The sequence below is a fragment of the Coregonus lavaretus genome, assembly GCF_964263955.1.
Source record: "Coregonus lavaretus genome assembly, chromosome: 15".
NCBI lineage: Eukaryota > Metazoa > Chordata > Actinopteri > Salmoniformes > Salmonidae > Coregonus > Coregonus lavaretus.
In genome coordinates this window covers 49,859,169-49,879,855 of record NC_140002.1, presented here as the reverse complement: position 1 = coordinate 49,879,855, position 20,687 = coordinate 49,859,169, and the positions used below count along the sequence as shown (strand labels likewise).

General features: G+C 42.7%; 1 protein-coding gene across 1 annotated transcript in view; it reads right to left on the bottom strand.

Moving 5' to 3' along the window:
- The window catches only part of LOC311143172 (septin-2B-like), a gene marked incomplete at both ends in the record, with an annotated part of 43,707 nt that extends 30,112 nt beyond the window's left edge, over window positions 1–13,595 (bottom strand). The window contains 3 exons of the mRNA XM_084178957.1: window positions 12,669–12,783; window positions 12,969–13,269; window positions 13,370–13,595. Coding sequence (XP_084035083.1) covers window positions 12,669–12,783; window positions 12,969–13,269; window positions 13,370–13,595 — 642 coding nt within the window. The remainder of the gene's footprint in view (window positions 1–12,668; window positions 12,784–12,968; window positions 13,270–13,369) is intronic.
- Between the last annotated feature and the right edge of the window lie 7,092 nt (window positions 13,596–20,687).

The following is a 20,687-nucleotide window of genomic DNA, read 5'->3' as shown; positions in this document are numbered from 1 at the left end:
GAGATGTTTAGTCCCAGGGTCCTTAGCTGAGTGATGAGCTTTGTGGGCACTATGGTGTTGAACACTGAGCTGTAGTCAATGAGCAGCATCCTCACATAGGTGTTCCTTTTGTCCAGGTGGGAAAGGGCAGTGTGGAGTGCGATTTGAGATTGCGTCATTTGTGGATCTTTTGGGGCGATATGCGAATTGGTGTGGGTCTAGGGCAGGGTTCTTCAATTCCGGTCCTGGAGGGCCGAAACACTTCTGTTTTTTATTTCTACCTGGTAGTTAATTGCACTCACCTGGTGTCCCAGGTCTGAATTAGCCCCTGATTAGAAGGAGAGGATGAAAAACAGAGGTGTTTCGGCCCTCCAGGACCGGAATTGAAGAACCCTGGTCTAGGGTATCCGGGATGATGCTGTTGATGTGAGCCATGACCAGCCTTTCAAAGCACTTCATGGCTACCGACGTGAGTGCTACGGGGCGGTAATCATTTAGGCAGGTTACCTTCGCTTCCTTGGGCACAGGGACTATGGTGGTCTGCTTGAAACATGTAGGTATTACAGACTCGTTCAGGGAGAGGTTGAAAATGTCAGTGAAGACACTTGCCAGTTGGTCCGTGCATGCTTTGAGTACACGTCCTGGTAATCCGTCTCGCCCCGCAGCTTTGTAAATGTTGACCTGTTAAAGGTCTTGCACACGTTGTCTACAGAGTGCGTCCAGAACAGCTGGTGCTCTCATGCATGCTTCAGTGTTGCTTGGCTCGAAGCAAGCGTTAAAGGCATTTAGCTCATCTGGTAGGCTCGCGTCACTGGGCAGCTCGCGGCTGGGTTTCCCTTTGTAGTCCGTAATAGTTTTCAAGCCCTGCCACATCCGACGAGCGTCAGAGCCGGTGTAGTAGGATTCAATCTTAATCTTGTATTGACGCTTTGCCTGTTTGATGGTTAGTCTGAGGGCGTAGTGGGATTTCTTATAAGCATCCGGATTAGTGTGCCGCTCCTTGAAAGCAGCAGCACTAGCCTTTAGCTCGATGCGGATGTTGCCTTTAATCCATGGCTTCTGGTTGGGATATGTACGTACGGTCACTGTGGGGATGACGACATCGATGCACTTATTGATGAAGCTGATGACTGAGGTGGTATACTCCTCAATGTCATTGGATGAATCCCAGAACATATTCCATTCTGTGCTAGCAAAACAGTCCTATAGTGTAGCATCCGTGTCATCTGACCACTACCATATTGACCGAGTCACTGGTACTTCCTGCTTTAGTTTTTCCTTTTAAGCAGGAATCAGGAGGATATAATCCTGGTCAGATTTGTCAAATGGAGGGCGAGGGAGAGCGTTGTATGCATCTCTGTGTGTGGCATAAAGGTGGTCTAAAAGCCCCCGGCCACTAGGCGCACCGCTTCTGGATGAGCATTTTCTTGTTTTCTTATGGCCTTATACAGCTCGTTGAGTGCGGTCTTAGTGCCAGCATTGGTTTGTGGTGGTAAATAGACGGCTACGAATAATATAGATGAGAACTCTCTTGGTAGATAGTGTGTTCTACAGCTTATCATAAACTGTAGCTCAGCTGGTAGAGCACGGCGCTTGTAACGCCAGGGTAGTGGGTTCGATCCCCGGGACCACCCATACACAAAAATGTATGCACGCATGACTGTAAGTCGCTTTGGATAAAAGCGTCTGCTAAATGGCATATTATTATTATAAGGTACTCTACCTCAGGCGAGCAATACGTCGAGACTTCTTTAATATTAGACATCGCGCACCAGCTGTAATTGACAAATAGACACACACCCCTGCCACTCGTCTTACTAGACGTAGCTTCTCTGTCCTGCCGATGCATGGAAAATCCCACCAGCTCTATATTATCCATGTCGTCATTCATCCACAACTCAGTGAAACATAAGATATTACAGTTTTTAATGTCCCGTTGGTAGGATATTCTTGATAGTAGATCATCCAGTTTGTTTTCCAATGATTGCACGTTGGCCAATAGAACGGATGGTAGAAGGCCTACAAATTCTCAGAAGGCATGCAGACTTCCGCCCCCTTTTCCTCCGTCTTTTCTTCACGCAAATGACAGGGATTTGGGCCCGTTTCCGAGAAAGCATTATATACTTCGCGTCGGACTCGTTAAAGAAAAAATCTTTGTCCAGTGCGAGGTGAGTAATTATTTTCGGTCATAAGAGACGGTAGCAGCAACATTATGTACACAATAAGTAAAATAATAAGTTACAAACAACGCGAAAAAATAGAAAAAAAATAGCACAGTTGGTTAGGAGCCTGTAAAACGGCAGCCATCCTCTCCGGCGCCATTATTATTATAGATGCAAGTTGAGGAGACTAAACTGCTTGGAGTAACCCTGGATTGTAAACTGTCATGGTCAAAACATATTGATACAACAGTAGCTAGGATGGGGAGAAGTCTGTCCATAATAAAGCGCTGCTCTGCATTCTTAACAGCACTATCAACAAGGCCTACAGGCCCTAGTTTTGTCGCACCTGGACTACTGTTCAGTCGTGTGGTCAGATGCCACAAAGAGGGACTTAGGAAAATTGTAATTGGCTCAGAACAGGGCAGCATGGCTGACCCTTGGATGTACACAGAGAGCTAACATTAATAATATGCATGTCTATCTCTCCTGGCTGAAAGTGGAGGAGAGCTTGACTTCATTACTACTTTTATTTGTGAGAGGTATTGACATGTTGAATGCACCAAGCTGTCTGTTTGAACTACTGGCACACAGCCCGGACACCCATCCATACCCCACAAGATATGCCACCAGTGGTCTCTTCACAGTCCACAAGTCCAGAACAGTCGATGGGAGACGCACAGTACTACATAAAGCCATGACTACATGGAACTCTATTCCACATCAAGTAACTCATGCAAGCAGTAAAATTAGATTTAAAAAACTGATAAAAATATACCTTATGGAACAGCAGGGACTGTGAAGCAACACAAAGAAAGCCACAGACACATGCATACAAACACACGATAACATATGTACAATACACACACACACACACACACGTACAAATGGATTTTGTGTTGTAGATATGTGGTAGTAGAGTAGGGGCCTGAGGGCATACACTTAATATGTTGTGAAATCTGTTGTGAAGATATTGTAATGTTTTAAAAAATGTATAACTGTCTTAATTTTGCTGGACCCCAGGAAGAGTATGGGATCCATAATAAATACAAATACGAAATGTCTAAAGATAAGCAGCTGCAACATTGCACTGCCTTCAATATTATGGGATGAAGATGTAACATATTCTGGCAAATTGATTATGATATTTGTGAGGAAGAAAAGTGCTACCAGGCTGGCAACTATCACTCTGCAGGCAGGCTACCCTCCAAAGTGATGGCACACTTTCCATCCGATCCTGCAACCTCTGCTACAAGTAGGCCATATGATTTAGCTTTCTCTGGACTCCAGAGATGTGACATGATATATCCCTACTAACATGAACGACTTTCAGCTCCAAATGCAGGTGTAAAACGCAGTTTAGTTCTGTAGCCTGTCTTGCGTTTTATGGCTGTAATGACAGGCAACATTTGGAGTTGGGTTGGATATAGTAATGGTAGGCTACAGTATCTCTTACAGTCTTCTATTTTGACTGGAATTGTGATGGTTATTGTTAATAAGTGCAGAATGCACTTTTTTGGTAAAGGCACCAAATTTGGAACAGAGATACGTTTATGGACCCTGGAAGTTGTAGATATGGAGCCCACACAGATTTGGGCCGTGGCAGCCGTTTTACTAGAAGGTTGCAGACTGTACCACTATTTTACAAGCCATTAATCTACAAAAAGTAATTGCCTTTTAAAAGTAATATATTTCTTGCCTATACTACTTGCCCTGAATCTCCTGAAAACCGAAAGGTTTGACAGTAACACACAGTTATTTACAGTGAGTACAGAGGGAAACAAAGCAGTCATGTAGGCCAAATCTTTGAAAAACATTTCTAGGATAAGTGTAGCAGAGGTGAGTTAAAACGCTCTGGTGATGAAGTAGCCCTGCCTGCGACTTAAAACCACCCATGGCCAAAGACTGAATATTTGTTTGGTCCCTCTGGTTAAGACGTTTGGTTCTGGAGCGGGAGACTGGGGTTCACTTCCTACCAGTAACATGAGAATGTAAACAAATGGCTACTAAAGCTATCAGGAGCAAATTCAGACTAAATACAGTGTAACCGGGTAAATATCACAGCCATTAGGTTGAAATAGTTCACAATTGCTGTGGACAATTCTCTCAAGCTGTGTTTCAGTCAGAACTGTGCCTGGCACACAATCTTTTACTTTCAACCTGTTTCATGAACAAAGGTATGACGCACTTGTTTTTCTAATTCCAGCTGAATATGTTCCGCAATTGGAACAAATTAAAGGCCAAGCTGCTTTCTAACTCTATAAGCTCACTGTACATTACTATTTTCGGCAAAATAATAATTATAGTCGACCAAGACACTGTTCCTGTTTTATGACTGACGAGATTTGTTAAATTCTGACACCAATTTAATTCCAATAAATTATGCAAATTAACCTATAGACTGATAAGCATGACCGTCAAATATTTTTTTTCAGTTAACAGTTAACTGTTAACATCCCTAGGTCAAAGGCATTTTGTAAGACAGCTGCCACAGCCCCCAGGGGCCAAATATGTGGCGCCTCCATATCTAAATATTTTCAGGGTACATAACTCTACCACTGTGCCACATTTGGTGCGTTTATCTAAAAAAAGGCCTTCAGAACTGTAACATTATATTACTAACAGTGGCCATTGTGTAAGATGCCATGGCCCCCATGGGCCAAATCTGTGGTGGCTCCATATCTAAGTATTTTCAGGGTCCATAAATCTAGCTCTGTGCTGAATTTGGAGCCTTTGTCTTAAAATAGTCCTTCTGAATTGTAAAATAATGGTACTGCTGCTGGCCTTTTTCAAAGATGTGGTGGCTCCGTACCTAAATCTTTTCAGGCTACATAAATCTACCTCTGTGCCATATATGGTACCTTTATCACAAAATGCACAATTGTTTTACTTAGCTGTTTTACAACAAAATATATGGGGCGGCAGGTAGCTTAGTGGTTAAGAGCGTTGTGCCAGTAACCGAAAGGTCCCTGAGAAAAATCTGTCTGTGCCCTTGAGCAAGGCACTTAACCCTAATTGCTTCTTTAAGTCACTCTGGATAAGAGAGTATGCTAAATGACAAAAAAAAGAAACGCATGAAGTGAAGTTCACCAGTGTGTGAATGCTGTGTTACGCAAGTTAACAAACTGCCATTTCGACTTACAATTTGGAAAATGTGTTTTGGCTGACTGTAAAACGTAAGTAACAAACGTTACTAAATCAAATCCAATCAAATTTTATTGGTCACATACACATATTTAGCAGATGTTATTGCGGGTGTAGCGAAATACTTGTGTTCCTAGCTCCAACAGTGCAGTGGTATCTAACAATCCACAACAATCCACAAATCTAAAAGTAAAAGAATGGAATTAAGAAATATATAAATATTAGGACGAGCAATGTCGGAGTGGCATTGACTAAAATACAGTAGAATAGAATACAGTATATGCAAATGAGATGAGTAAAGCAGTATGTAAACATTATTAAAGTGACATTATTAAAGTGACTAGTGTTCCATTATTAAAGTGGCCAGTGATTCTATGTCTATGTACACTGCTCAAAAAAATAAAGGGAACACTAAAATAACACATCCTAAATCTGAATGAATGAAATAATCTTATTAAATACTGTTGTCTTTACATAGTTGAATGTGCTGACAACAAAATCACACAAAAATGATCAATGAAAATCTAATTTATCAACCCATGGAGGTCTGGATTTGGAGTCACCCTCAAAATTAAAGTGGAAAACCACACTACAGGCTGATCCAACTTTGATGTAATGTCCTTAAAACAAGTCAAAATGAGGCTCAGTAGTGTGTGTGGCCTCCACGTGCCTGTATGACCTCCCTACAACGCCTGGGTATGCTCCTGATGAGATGGCGGATGGTCTCCTGAGGGATCTCCTCCCAGACCTGGACTAAAGCATCCGCCAACTCCTGGACAGTCTGTGGTGCAACGTGGCGTTGGTGGATGGAGCGAGACATGATGTCCCAGATGTGCTCAATTGGATTCAGGTCTGGGGAACGGGCGGTCCATAGCATCAATGCCTTCCTCTTGCAGGAACTGCTGACACACTCCAGCCACATGAGGTCTAGCATTGTCTTGCATTAGGAGGAACCCAGGGCCAACCGCACCAGCATATGGTCTCACAAGGGGTCTGAGGATCTCATCTCGGTACCTAATGGCAGTCAGGCTACCTCTGGCGAGCACATGGAGGGCTGTGCGGCCCCCCAAAGAAATGCCACCCCACACCATGACTGACCCACCGCCAAACCGGTCATGCTGGAGGATGTTGCAGGCAACAGAACGTTCTCCACGGCGTCTCCAGACTCTGTCACGTCTGTCACATGTGCTCAGTGTGAACCTGCTTTCATCTGTGAAGAGCACAGGGCGCCAGTGGCGAATTTGCCAATCTTGGTGTTCTCTGGCAAATGCCAAACGTCCTGCACGGTGTTGGGCTGTAAGCACAACCCCCACCTGTGGACGTCGGGCCCTCATACCACCCTCATGGAGTCTGTTTCTGACCGTTTGAGCAGACACATGCACATTTGTGGCCTGCTGGAGGTCATTTTGCAGGGCTCTGGCAGTGCTCCTCCTGCTCCTCCTTGCACAAAGGCGGAGGTAGCAGTCCTGCTGCTGGGTTGTTGCCCTCCTACAGCCTCCTCCACGTCTCCTGATGTACTGGCCTGTCTCCTGGTAGCGCCTCCATGCTCTGGACACTACGCTGACAGACACAGCAAACCTTCTTGCCACAGCTCGCATTGATGTGCCATCCTGGATGAGCTGCACTACCTGAGCCACTTGTGTGGGTTGTAGACTCCGTCTCATGCTACCACTAGAGTGAAAGCACCGCCAGCATTCAAAAGTGACCAATACATCAGCCAGGAAGCATAGGAACTGAGAAGTGGTCTGTGGTCCCCACCTGCAAAACCAGTCCTTTATTGGGGGTGTCTTGCTAATTGCCTATAATTTCCACCTGTTTTCTATTCCATTTGCACAACAGCATGTGAAATGTATTGTCAATCAGTGTTGCTTCCTAAGTGGACAGTTTGATTTCACAGAAGTGTGATTGACTTGGAGTTACATTGTGATGTTTAAGTGTTCCCTTTATTTTTTTGAGCAGTGTATATAGGGCAGCAGCCTCTAAGGTGCAGGGTTGAGTATCAGGGTGGTAGCCGGCTAGTGATGGCTATTTAACAGTCTGATGGCCTTGCGATAGAAGCTGTTTTTCAGTCTCTCGGTCCCAGCTATGATGCACCTGTACTGACCTCGCCTTCTGGATGATAGCGGGGTGAACAGGCAGTGGCTCAGGAGGTTGATGATCTTTTTGGCCTTCCTGTGACATCGGGTGCTGTAGGTGTCCTGGAGGGCAGGCAGTGTGCCCCCGGTGATGTGTTGGGCAGACTGTACCACCCTCTGGAGAGCCCTGTGGTTGCGGGCGGTGCAGTTCCTGTACCAGGCAGTGATACAGCCTGACAGGAAGCTCTCAATTGTGCATCTGTAAAAGTTTGTGAGGGTTTTTGGTTCCAAGCCAAATTTCTTCAGCCTCCTGAGGTTGAAGAGCGCCTTCTTCACCACACTGTCTGTGTGGGTGGACCATTTCAGATTGTTAGTGATGTGTACGCCGAGGAACTTGAAGCTTTCCACCTTCTCCACTGCGGTCCGGCGATGTGGATAGGGGTTTGCTCCCTCTGCTGTTTCCTGAAGTCCACAATCAGCTCCTTTGTTTTGTTGACGTTGGGTGAGAGGTTATTTTCCTGGCACCACACTCCTAGGGCCCTCACCTCATCCCTGTAGGCTGTCTCATCATTGTTGGTAATCAGGCCTACTACTGTTGTGTAATCTGCAAACTTGATGATTGAGTTGGAGGCGTGCGTGGCCACGCAGTTATGGGTGAACAGGGAGTACAGGAGGGGGCTGAGCACGCACCCTTGTGGGGTCCCTGTGTTGAGGATCAGCGAAGTGGAGGTGTTGTTTACTCCCTTCACCACCTGGGAGCGGCCCGTCAGGAAGTCCAGGACCCAGTTGCACAGGGCGGGGTTCAGACCCAGGGCCCCGAGCTTAATGATGAGCTTGGAGGGTACTATGGTGTTGAAGGCTGAGCTATAGTCAATGAACAGCATTCTGACGTAGGTATTCTTCTTGTCCAGATGGGATAGGGCAGTGTACAATGCGATGACGATTGCATCATCTGTGAATCTATTGGGGCGGTATGCAAATTGAAGTGGGTCTAGGGTGGCAGGTAAGGTAGAGGTGATATGATCCTTAACTAGCCTCTCAAAGCACTTCATGATGACCGAAGTGAGTGCTACGGGGCGATAGTCATTTAGTTCAGTTACCTTTGCTTTCTTGGGTACAGGAACAATGATGGACAACTTGAAGCAAGTGGGGACAGCAGACTGTGTGGGATAGGGAGAGATTGAATATGTCCGTAAACCCTCCAGCCAACTGGTCTGCGCATGCTCTGAGGACGCGGCTAGGGATGCTGTCTGGGCCGGCAGCCTTGCGTGGGTTAATACGCTTAAATGTCTTACTCACGTCGGCCACGGAGAATGAGAGCTCACAGTCCTTGGGAGCGGGCCGCGTTGGTGGCACTGTGTTTTCCTCAAAGCGGGCGAAGAAGGTGTTTAGCTTGTCTGGGAGCAAGACGTCGGTGCCCGCGACGTGGCTGGTTTTCCCTTTATAATCCGTGATTGTCTGTAAACCCTGCCACATACGTCTCGTCTCTGAGCCGTTGAATTGCGACTCCACTTTGTCTCTATTGACGTTTTGCCTGTTTGATTGCCTTACGGAGGAAATAACTACACTGTTTGTATTCGACCATATTGCTAGTCACCTTGCCATGGTTAAATGCGGTGGTTCGCGCTTTCAGTTTTGCGTGAATGCTGCCATCTATCCACGGTTTCTGATTTGGGTAGGATTTAATAGTCACCGTGGGAACAACATCCCCTATACTCTTCTTGATGAACTCAGTCACCATGTCCATGTAACTGTCAATGTTATTCTCAGAAGCTACCCGGTACATATCCCTTTCCACATGATCAATACATTCTTAAAGGATGGATTTCCATTGGTGAGACCAGCGTTGAACAATCCTTACCACGGGTACTTCCTGTTTGGGTTTATGCCTATAGGAAGGGAGGAGCAAAATGGAGTCGTGATTTGCCGAAGGTAGGGCGGAGGAGGTCCTTGTAGGCATCTCGAAAAGGCAAGTAGCAGTGATCTATGTTTTTCCTAAACGAGTACTACAATCAATGTGTTGATAAAACTTCGGTAGCGTACTAATTATTTGATGGTCATTCAGGTTAAATAGGTATGTCCTATCATAAATACATTTTATCTCAGGCAATTACTTTTTTTCAGGTAGCTAGCTAATGTTAACTAGCTAGCTAGCTAAGTTAGCTAGCTACCTCAAATCAACCTCTTGCCTGCTAGCTCGAGTGTTAGCTAACAAGCTATTTTCTTGTGTTCTGGTAGCTACATTAGCTTTCTAGTTAGCTAGATAACTTTAGCCTCGCTAGCTTACTGGAGCTTACCGTTAACATTGATGCTTTAGCTACATGTTGTCACGGAATATATAGAAATGTATATTTTTTGTCAACGTCTGGCTAGCTAATGTTAGCTAGCTAGCTAGCTATGTCTGTGCCTGTATAAATGTAGTTAACATTAGCTAGCTAAGTCTGACATTTGACTGTTGTTGGACACTGTTTCAATCAACTATCGTTTGTTAGCTAGCTATCTTTTTGTTTTTTTGGGGGAAGGGATATGGCCTCTTTGGGGTAGATCAGCTTAAATATTGCAGATAGATTGTGGCTTCTATCAATGTAATTGTCTGCATCATTTCCAATCCCCCATATATTAATTTGGTAAATATACAGTACCAGTCAAAAGGTTGGCAACACCTACTCATTCAAGGCTTTTTCTTTACATTTACTATTTTCTATATTGTAGAATAATAGTGAAGATGTCAAAACTATGAAATAACACATATGGAATCATGTAGTAACCAAAAAACTGTTAAAGATTTTTCAAAGTAGCCACCCTTTGCCTTGATGACAGCTTTGCACACTCTTGGCATTCTCTCAACCAGATTCATAAGGTAGTCATCTGGAATGCATTTCAATTAACAGGTGTGCCTTCTTAAAAGTTAATTTGTGGAATTTCTTTCCTTCTTAATGCGTTTGAGCCAATCAGTGTTGTGACAAGGTAGGGGGGGTATACAGAAGATAGCCCTATTTGGTATAAGACCAAGTCCATATTAGGGCAAGAACAGCTCAAATAAGCAAAGAGAAACGACAGTCCATCATTACTTGAAGACATGAAGGGCAGTCAATACGGAACGTTTGTGCAGTCGCAAAAACCATCAAGTGCTATGATGAAACTGGCTCTCATGAGGACCGCCACAGGAATGGAAGACCCAGAGTTACCTCTGCTACAGAGGATAAGTTCATTAGAGTTACCAGCCTCCGAAATTGCAGCCCAAATAAATGCTTCACGGAGTTCAAGTAACAGACACATCTCAACATCAACTTTTCAGAGGGGACTGTGTGAATCAGGCCTTCATGGTCAAATTGCTGCAAAGAAACCACTACTAAAGGACACCAATAAGAAGAAGATACCTGCTTGGGCCAAGAAACACGAGCAATGGACATTAGACCGGTGGAAATGTGTCCTTTGGTCTGGAGTCCAAATTTGAGATGTTTGGTTCCAACCGCTGTGTCTTTGTGAGACGCGGTGTGGGTGAACGGATGATCTCCGCATGTGTATTTCCCACCGTAAAGCATGGAGGAGGAGTCCGTGTAGCTCAGTTGGTAGAGCGTGGCGTTTGCAACGTCAGGGTTGTGGGTTCGATTCCCACGGGGGGCCAGTATGAAAATGTATGCACTCACTAACTGTAAGTCGCTCTGGATAAGAGCGTCTGCTAAATGACTCAAATGTGAAAATGTAAAATGAGGAGGTGTTATGGTATGGGGGTGCTTTGCTGGTGACACTTTCTGTGATTTATTTAGAATTCAAGGCACACTTAACCAGCATGGCTACCACAGCATTCTACAGCGATATGCCATCCCATCTGGTTTGGGCTTAGTGGGACTAGCATTTGTTTTTCAACAGGACAATGACCCAACACACCTCCAAGCTGTGTAAGGGCTATTTTACCAAGAAGGAGAGTGATGGAGTGCTGCATCAGATGACCTGGCCTCCACAATCCCCCGACCTCAACCCAATTGAGATGGTTTGGGATGAGTCGGACCGCAGAGTGAAGGAAAAGCAGCCAACAAGTGCTCAGCATATATGGGAACTCCTTCAAAACTGTTGGAAAAGCATTCCATGTGAAGCTAGTTGAGAGAATGCCAAGAGTGTGCAAAGCTGTCATCAAGGCAAAGGGTGTTTACTAAATGATTCCATATGTTTTATTTCATACTTTTGATGTCTTCACTATCATTCTACAATGTAAAAATAGTACAAATAAAGAAAAACCCTTGAATGAGTAGGTGTGTCCAAACTTTAGACTGGTAGTGTATGTATGTTACTCACCGCCTCGATTCGGTCTTATGTAGCAACATTTGAAATTGTGTTTTTTACATAAAAGTAGGACTCAGAGCTAGAAAATTGTATATCATAAACTGCAGTTGAGGAACAATGGGAAAGTAATTCTGCTTTGAAATTTGATAAACTTGTAACCCAACTTTTAAGAAAATGGCACTTGAATGTTTTGGTACACTACTGGAGAGCTCTTGTTTGTCCACCCATTCAGCATTGTTCACACTCTTTTAATCCTTAGCCTTAAGGATTCACATGTGAGGCCACGTGCTAAACAGAGTGAGTAGTGTAGTAAACAACCAAAGATTTCAAGACATAAAGTGGTAAAAGTAGTAGCCTACAATAATGAAAAATACACTTTATCTAGTCCTTGGCCTACTGTCTATCCTAATCTGACTTTGGTGCAGGTCATGTTGTTCTTCACATTACCATCTCTGGTAAACCCACACTATATTAAATAAATTCAAAGTGTATTTGTCACATGCACAGGATACAGAAGGTGTAAACGGTACAGTAAAATGATTACTTGCATATTTGCATACTAGCCATATCAAAAATAGAAATTGTCAATATATTTAAAAAAAAAAAAAGAACAAAAAGTGTCAATGCCAGTAGAGAAAGAACAAAATAATATACAGTATGTACAAGAACAATATAAGTAATGATATTAGTGATACTGGTGATAGACAAGGTAGTTATATATATACAATAAGTGGCTGAGCAGCAGGATAAAAAAAAAAATAGTAGCAGCAACGTATGGCTTGTGTGTGTTAGGAGAGAGTAATATGAATGTAAATAGAGATACTGCAGAATCCCCCCCCCCCCCAGTGATGAACTGGTCCGTCCGCACCACGCTTGAACAAGGGAATCTATATTCAGAGAGCCTGTTTCTGTCCTGCCCTTGACTTTGGTGTAGGCCATGTGATGTCCATGCCCTTTTCGTCGCAAAACTCCCTGATCTTCTCAAAAATATAAGTTTGTCTAGTTGTGTCCAGTCTAGGTGGTGTACAGGCAGACCATCTATAGGAGGAAGGACGTCAGCATTGCGCAGCAGCTGAAATCTTGTCCCGACTGAGTCCGAACACTCCTTGGCAACAACAACACCAGACTCCAGAGCATGGAAGCTGTAAAACAGGAAAATAGACAAAAATTAGAGAAGACATTACAACCTTCCATAACATCAATTGACCTCCCAGGTTGAGATAATAAGAATAACCTCATACAATGCAATTAAAATTATATTCACCTGAAGTGCTGGTACTGCTTGATCTGTGGCAGCGGCCTGAAGTACGGAGTCAGGTGTTATTGCCAGCCATAGCTTTCCACCAGCACCGTACCATCCTCCAATCCAACAAGCTGTGGGATGTTGACCCCTGTCACAGTGCTGTCCATCACCACACCAGCAATCTCTGACAAAGTGTTCACTCTGGTCTTTCTGAAAAGCTGCTTGGCTGATTTAACGACTTCTGGCAGATTGGCATATGTGAAGACCTGATAGTTGTTCCTCTGGCACTGCCAGCACAGGTCTGTCCTGGGCTTAGTGCTTGAGATGTAGGGCAGACATTTTCTCCACATATTCCTGAAGGAAGACAGCCCGACTACATGTAACTCTGAAAAATACACAAATAATGTGAGATCAATAAAAGTAGTTCCAATCATGTTCGGGGTAAATGAAATAATCAAAAGATGTGTTGTTTATGCTTTACATACCAAGTGTTGTCATCAATTCCTTGTAGTGACGCCACACCACTGCTTTTGTCACATGAGATGGCAGCAGCTTTCCACCAAAGTGTTTGTGTCCTGGGTGGCGTCCTGGTAATACTATTGCATTATCCTCTGCATAGTTGTTGATGAAGTTCACAACTTGCTGCAAGTCCTCATACTTCAGGTGTAACCTGTGCTTGCTTGGGCCGGCTCTCTTTTTGATGGGAGGCATTAGACTATTCTCCTTGTATTACTGGTCAGGCGTGTTCTACTGATGCTGAAAGACAAATTCCAGACACAAATATTTTAGCATGATTATATAATAGATAGCCGTAATCACCGTCAGACACACCTGGCTAACTTGATGGGTCATAATCATCTGGCAAAGTCGAGTCTTTTGTTTAGACATGTAGCTAGCTAGCTAAACAATGAACCATAATCCCAACCCTTAGAGTACTAGCAATACAAACCGATTGTCATAGCTAGCTAAAACTAACCAACTAGGTTTAATGTTAGTTAGCTAGCTAACATTAGGCTATAACTGGTAATGCAAATGGCTTTCTGGAGATAATATTGCTACACAGATCATACGCGTAAAGTTAGCTAGTGGGCCAGCCAGCTAACGTTAGCTAGCTAGCGAACAGTACGCTTTAACTTGCAATGAAAACAACTTTCTGACAAAATTAGAAACGTATAATATCTGAAAATGTAGCTAGACTCTCACCCGTATACATGGATGAACGTTTCATGGCAGACTGCAACTCCTTTCATTAAATAAGACGTCCTGTGTCGTTTCCGTTTTATTTGTAAAGCTTGCTTGGCTGTTGTGTCAAGTCATTCTGGTTCACACTGACCATGTGCAATGCCATAAGAATCATCAGATCTTCATCCCTCTCTGTCACGGATGCCATGGTTTCTCTTAGTTTGAAGATGTAATCCGGAGACAGGTGTTTTATACAACAGCATTCTGTGTTCTCTTTTCGACTCCCTCTGCATTTGTAATCAAACGGCAGAATTCTATTCATCTCCTTATCATACTCTGCTTCTACCAGACATTCCACTGATTTCAAAACTCGGTCAACTTCTTTCGTGACAACAACACTGTTGATCGCCATTTCTGTTCCATCACTGTCATCAGAAGACTCTACAATGTCTGGTTCAATTAAAATGTTTTTACCTAAATCAGGGATTTCCTCATTGTCTGATTCATTTTCAGAGTCAGAGAGAGTCAGCATGAAAGTAGTCCATCACAACTTTTTCCCACTGACCTTTATCGATAGCGCCTGATAAATTCAGGCCATCAATGTTATTGAGAGCAGTAGCAACACTTTTGCAGTTCTCCATGATATTTTTCAAAAAAGTTGCTGTAGAAAGGATTATTTACACATACCGAGCAGCTCATGTTATAGACAGAAGGTGCTACATGGCAGACCAATCCAAACTCATCTCTCAGCATGTCCAGCATATTAATTATCTCAGCCAATCATGGCTAGCGGGAAGGTTCCTGTCTTTTTCCGTGGCTAAACCAACTAGGCTTTTATTATTTATATATTTTTCATATTTACAGATATCATACAAGTTTGTTATTAAGGCACATGAAAGTTCACATGTTCCAGAAGGAATTTCTGCCAAACAAAAACGCATTTTGATCAAATAAATGTTCAAATGCCTCTCCTGTGAAGTAGTGACGTGCGACATACGATACGTTTCCTGAATCGAGTCACATATACTGTATATCTTTTTTTTCACGAAAGTAGTGCACTGGGCCTTTACTAGTCCTGTATTAGCAGACTGATAGCCATCTATAGCTCGGGCAATTGTATTTTATAAAAAATATGTATCTTCACAAAAGTAGTGCACTGAGCTTTTAATGTTTTTTTATAACTCCAAACACTCCTCTTTTGCAATAGCTGAAGTGCAACAAGTGTTTTTCCCCCCAGCATCAGTCAGTCACATATATTGTAGTTCTGTTAATGCTACGCATAGCCCCAGGCCGTAACTCAGGGTTACAGTGGTGGTATAGCATGCCAGGCCAGCAGAGGAACACTGTGGTTAATGCTGGGAGCAGAATTCCATGTGCCTGGGAGGGAGGGGTGTATCTGTTTCCCCTTGCTGCTAAAAAAAGGAGACAGTCACTACAGTGGTGTGTGTGTGTGTCAGCGTGCATGCGTGTGTTGGAAAAGGTTAGACTCATAACACAACATTCAGGTAATTTCTTTATTTAAAAACTGTGTACTGTGTAAAAGAAAAGTGCATAATTCTCTTCAAAGGTAAAACACAGATGATCTTTGTCTGTCTGGGCTCAATGAGATAAACACTAGAGTAAAGCCCATAGATGATAGATAATACTCAAGATGACAAAGCTTCATTAAACATGTAACATGACACCTCAGGTAACACTAGTGTCACAGAGCATTCAAAGACAATGTAAAAAAAATAAAGCACTTTATTTTTTTAAATCAGAAGAGTAGACATTGTTGAAATTTAAGGTTAAAAGACTACAAAAATGTTGTAGCATTTTTTTCTTCATAATTTAAAAAGCTAAAGTAAACAAATGAACTAGTCAAGTTCAGAGTGAAAAGACTTGAACTGCATCAGTGTTAAGCCAAAATTACACTAGGAGACGCCTGTCAACAGTGTGAAATTTGCTTGCGAGAGGCGAGCATCAATTCACATACACTGCGTAGCATATGCAAATGTCATTGTCATGAAAATCCATAATAAACAGTTGTATTTGTTATGTTCGCTATGTAGCCCGTGGGAACTATTGTTGTGTGTTCCTTTTGACTCACCTTAGATGTCCTACGGGAGCCACCGTACCTGCCTGCACGGGCTAAATAATTGTTATGCAAGCTCATGAACATGAGGAGAGTTGTAGCTAATAAACCCGAGCAGTTTATAAAGAATTTAGCTAGTCTCGTTCTTTCTACATAACAGTATTCTCTCTTGAAATCGGAGTTCCTCAAGTTTCCCAGCCGTAGCCTGCCTAGGCCAGGGGTCTCCAACAGGTCGATCGCGAGCTACAAGTAGCTCGCAGCCCACCTATGAGTAGCTCGCCAAACAATTCTGAAAGTATATGCGATTTTTCATGTGTTCCATCACAAACAGTCATAAACAAATCTCACAAGTATCCGACCCTGCAAGCTCCCAGCTACTAACTAATCAACGCAACATTGGCATTATCCCACCCCTTGTTAGCCACTATTGGCTAGAAATCCTAACACAATATCTGCCAATTAATTTCCGGCAGTATTGCCCGTAACTATTATTTGTTATTTGCTAACTTTGCCATGAAATGAGCAGCAGCAATACAGAACCATTGTTAGACTGGGAAATTAGACTGCACATTCCTCACTCGCTAGATGCACAATTAAAGGGGAATTACATTCAAATTTACATTTTAATCATTTAGCAGACGCTCTTATCCAGAGCAACTTACAGGAGCAATTAGGGTTAAGTGTCTTGCTTAAGGGCACATCGACTGATTTTTCACCTAGTCGGCTCAGGGATTAGAACCAGCGACCTTTCGGTTACTGGCACAACGCTGTTACCCACTAAGCTACCTACTTGTTAGTTTTCCTCCAGACCTAAAAAAAAAGGTATTCTGATGTGATTTAACCATTGACATGGACTCAGAACAGCCACTTTCGTTGTTTCTCTATGAACAATTGTAATTTTGAGATTAAAAAACAAAAACAATCTAAAACCAGGAAATCTAAAACTGAGAAAACATAGTTTGGGAAATTGAAAACATAATTTTGGAGAAAAGAATCACAGACTTTATAGGGCTCCACTTAGAGTTGTTTATTAACTATTATTTGACCAGGTATATTGACAGAAAACATAGTGCACTACTTTCTCTTGTACACTAAGGACCCAGGGAAAAGTTGCAGGGGAGAGGAGAAGAGAAGAATGTGCCTATTTGAAAGCTATACATTTTTTTCTTCGCAACATGTTTCATTTTTTTAAGTAGCTCTCATGCTAGAAAAGGTTGGAGACCCCTGGCCTAGGCTATATGCCTGTGATCGAAATCAACAAGGTAGGCTGCCATTGTTTTCAAATATGTATTGGTATTGGCAGTTAAACGTATCAACGCTAAATAGACACTTTTTAACTATACATTTCACAATTCCAGATGTAACGATGCAAACAGTCTATTTTCTAGCAATGTTTTTGCTAATTTTACCAGCATTGCTTTGTGTAGATGTGAGAGAAATAGACTTGCTTTCTAATTTGATGCGCAATGATGCTGTTGAGGCCCATTTGTTGTCTCTCATTCACTCCTGTGCATTCTATTTCCTGCGTGAATTCACGCATGTAAAAAACGTGTCTCGTTTAATTTAGGCTTTTGTCAACAGTCTGCAGTTATCCAATGCTCTCTACAGTTCACTGCAAAACATAACCGTCTAAGTCACTAAAACTAAATGAACTGAGTACTGGTAATGTGTTACTTTAATTTAATGAGTCAAGGCAATCAGTTTCCTCAAATAATTTGAGTTAACAGAACTAATTATGTTTTACAGTGATAGGTCTGAAAACAGCCCAGTCTGTGGCGACTAGCACGATTATAATATTAGTTTTAATCAACTGCAAATGTACATGCAGACCGTAGGTACTGTTGCTCTAAGTAAAGCCAAGATGAGGATTTAAATAAAGTAAATATAAACCTGCACTTTTTCAGTCATATCAACTGAAGCTGTATGGCTGTACTAACACAGTCATATCAACTGAAGCTATATGGCTGTACTAACACAGTCATATCAACTGAAGCTGTCTGGCTGTACTAACACAGTCATATCAACTGAAGCTGTCTGGCTGTACTAACACAGTCATATCAACTGAAGCTGTCTGGCTGTACTAACACAGTCATATCAACTGAAGCTGTCTGGCTGTACTAACACAGTCATATCAACTGAAGCTGTATGGCTGTTCTAACACAGTCATATCAACTGAAGCTGTCTGGCTGTACTAACACAGTCATATCAACTGAAGCTGTCTGGCTGTACTAACACAGTCATATCAACTGAAGCTGTCTGGCTGTACTAACACAGTCATATCAACTGAAGCTGTCTGGCTGTACTAACACAGTCATATCAACTGAAGCTGTCTGGCTGTACTAACATAGTCATATCAACTGAAGCTGTATGGCTGTACTAACACAGTCATATCAACTGAAGCTGTATGGCTGTACTAACACAGTCATATCAACTGAAGCTGTATGGCTGTACTAACACAGTCATATCAACTGAAGCTGTATGGCTGTACTAACACAGTCATATCAACTGAAGCTGTATGGCTGTACTAACACAGTCATATCGGTGTGATTAAGAATTCAAAACACTCATAGCACTCCACATGGTGTTATACAGCCATTCAGAAAGATGTTCATAATATTTCAGGCAAGTGGCTTATTAAAACCTTACTATATATTCTGTAAAGGCATTATAAACGACTGCATATAAGATCTTAAAACTCTTACTAATGGCTCTAAGGGCAATAAGCTCCCTTTTTTTAGAGAACTGCTGAAACTAGAAGCGGAGTTAGAACATGAGCATAGCTGTGGACACACACACTGCCTTTGAGGGTTCAGAGGGGACACAGTTCTAAATCTAAAATGGTGGTTGTAAAATCACCACTAAAGATATCTCCTATGATTTTAATTTATATCAGCAGTGTGTATATATCTCAAGACGCCTTGGGCCAGATTTAGTAAATGTTTGCATCTAAACATTGTTGGTTGAACAAAAACTAGGTGTATTGAAAAGTGCAGGTGCAAACGTTGAGTAAGTCTGGGCCTGTGTCCATAGCATAGCTTCATAGAGGGATGTTAAACATGTTAGTCAGAAAACAGACAGTTTAGTCAGCATACAGACAGGTCTAGAGGCACTCCATTGTGGGACGCCTTAGTATCAGTGTTTTAAACAAGCATGATTCGTGGTGGTGCTAAATGGGGTACACAGGGGGGATAAGGAGGGAGGGGGGGGGGGGGGGGGGGGTTTAAAGGGGTACACGGGGGGGGAACAGGTGAGGAACAATATAAAACACATGATCACAGTTTCAGATAAAAATATCAAACATAGCCTCTGGTTTTGCCATTGCCTGAGATTTACACTTTAAAAGAAAAAAAGGGAACATGTTGGTAGTTGAAGAATCGGTACATTCTGGAATCATGCAGTAGCGCCACAATGTTGTTGATGAGGTCACTTCCTTTTGCTGCTCTCTCACTTCCTCCTCCGTCCGCAGTATTTACCCTGGCAGTCGGCACCCCCTGAAGGACCATTCACAGCACAGCATCTCAGGGCCATTTGATCAAATTACATACAATCAAATAAGAATATTTAACTTCAAAGATCCACCACCATATTTTTCTGTAGATATGGGGTTATTTTCTGCTTATGCATTCTCATTTCAACACCAAGCTCACCACTGGTGTGCATGGCCAAAGATCTCTATTTTTATGTCATCCAACAAATGTAAACGCTTAGAGTTTGCTAAACGGCATTGGCATTTGGATTGGAACTGGTGCTTTGGTCAGATGACATGAAAATAGAGCTCTTTGTTTTGGCTCGCGGCTGCCTGTTGCCGACCCCTGCACCGCCCCTACACACCCTACTTAAACACAGGCAGTAGTGCTGACACATAACATTGACAGTACAGCGTTTATCAACCATTTCTGTACCAGTGACTGGCGAGACATTGTCCTCCTCATCTTTTTTTAACCAGCTCATGTTTTTATATTGTAATTTTTGCTCATCTTTATCAAGCAGGTCAATCATTTTGGACCCCACTGTATATTATTTATAACACAAGACATTGTGCTTTTGTGTTGTTGTTGTTTACCTCTGTAGCTGCGTGCTCCCAGGAAGCCCTGCATGGCTGTGTATTTGGCTGCCTTCTGTGCCTTGGCTGGAAGAGTAGGATAAGACAAGGAGGGTCAATCTATTTAAATTGAAACCTTATGTGTCCAGTACAGCTCAGGAATGCCAGAAACGTTTCTATTTCATATATCAGGGGTTGTGCCATAAGGTCAAGTAGTATTGACTCAATTCATCACTAAGCAAAGTGAGACCAAGTCCCTAAAAGACAAAAAACTAGCAAACGGTTTGCGAGTCCTTGAGCTGATCTTGTGTTTCATTTAGTATGTTAATTATTCTGACTCAGATAGAGCGTGAGGTGTCAGGCTAATCAAGATTAACATGTGTTAATTAACTGAGTGAGTGAGTGAGTGAGTGAGTGAGTGAGTGAGTGAGTGAGTGAGTGTGTGCGTGCGTGCATGCATTTAAGCGTCCAATCAAGTGTGCGCGTGAGTATGTTTGTGTGTGTA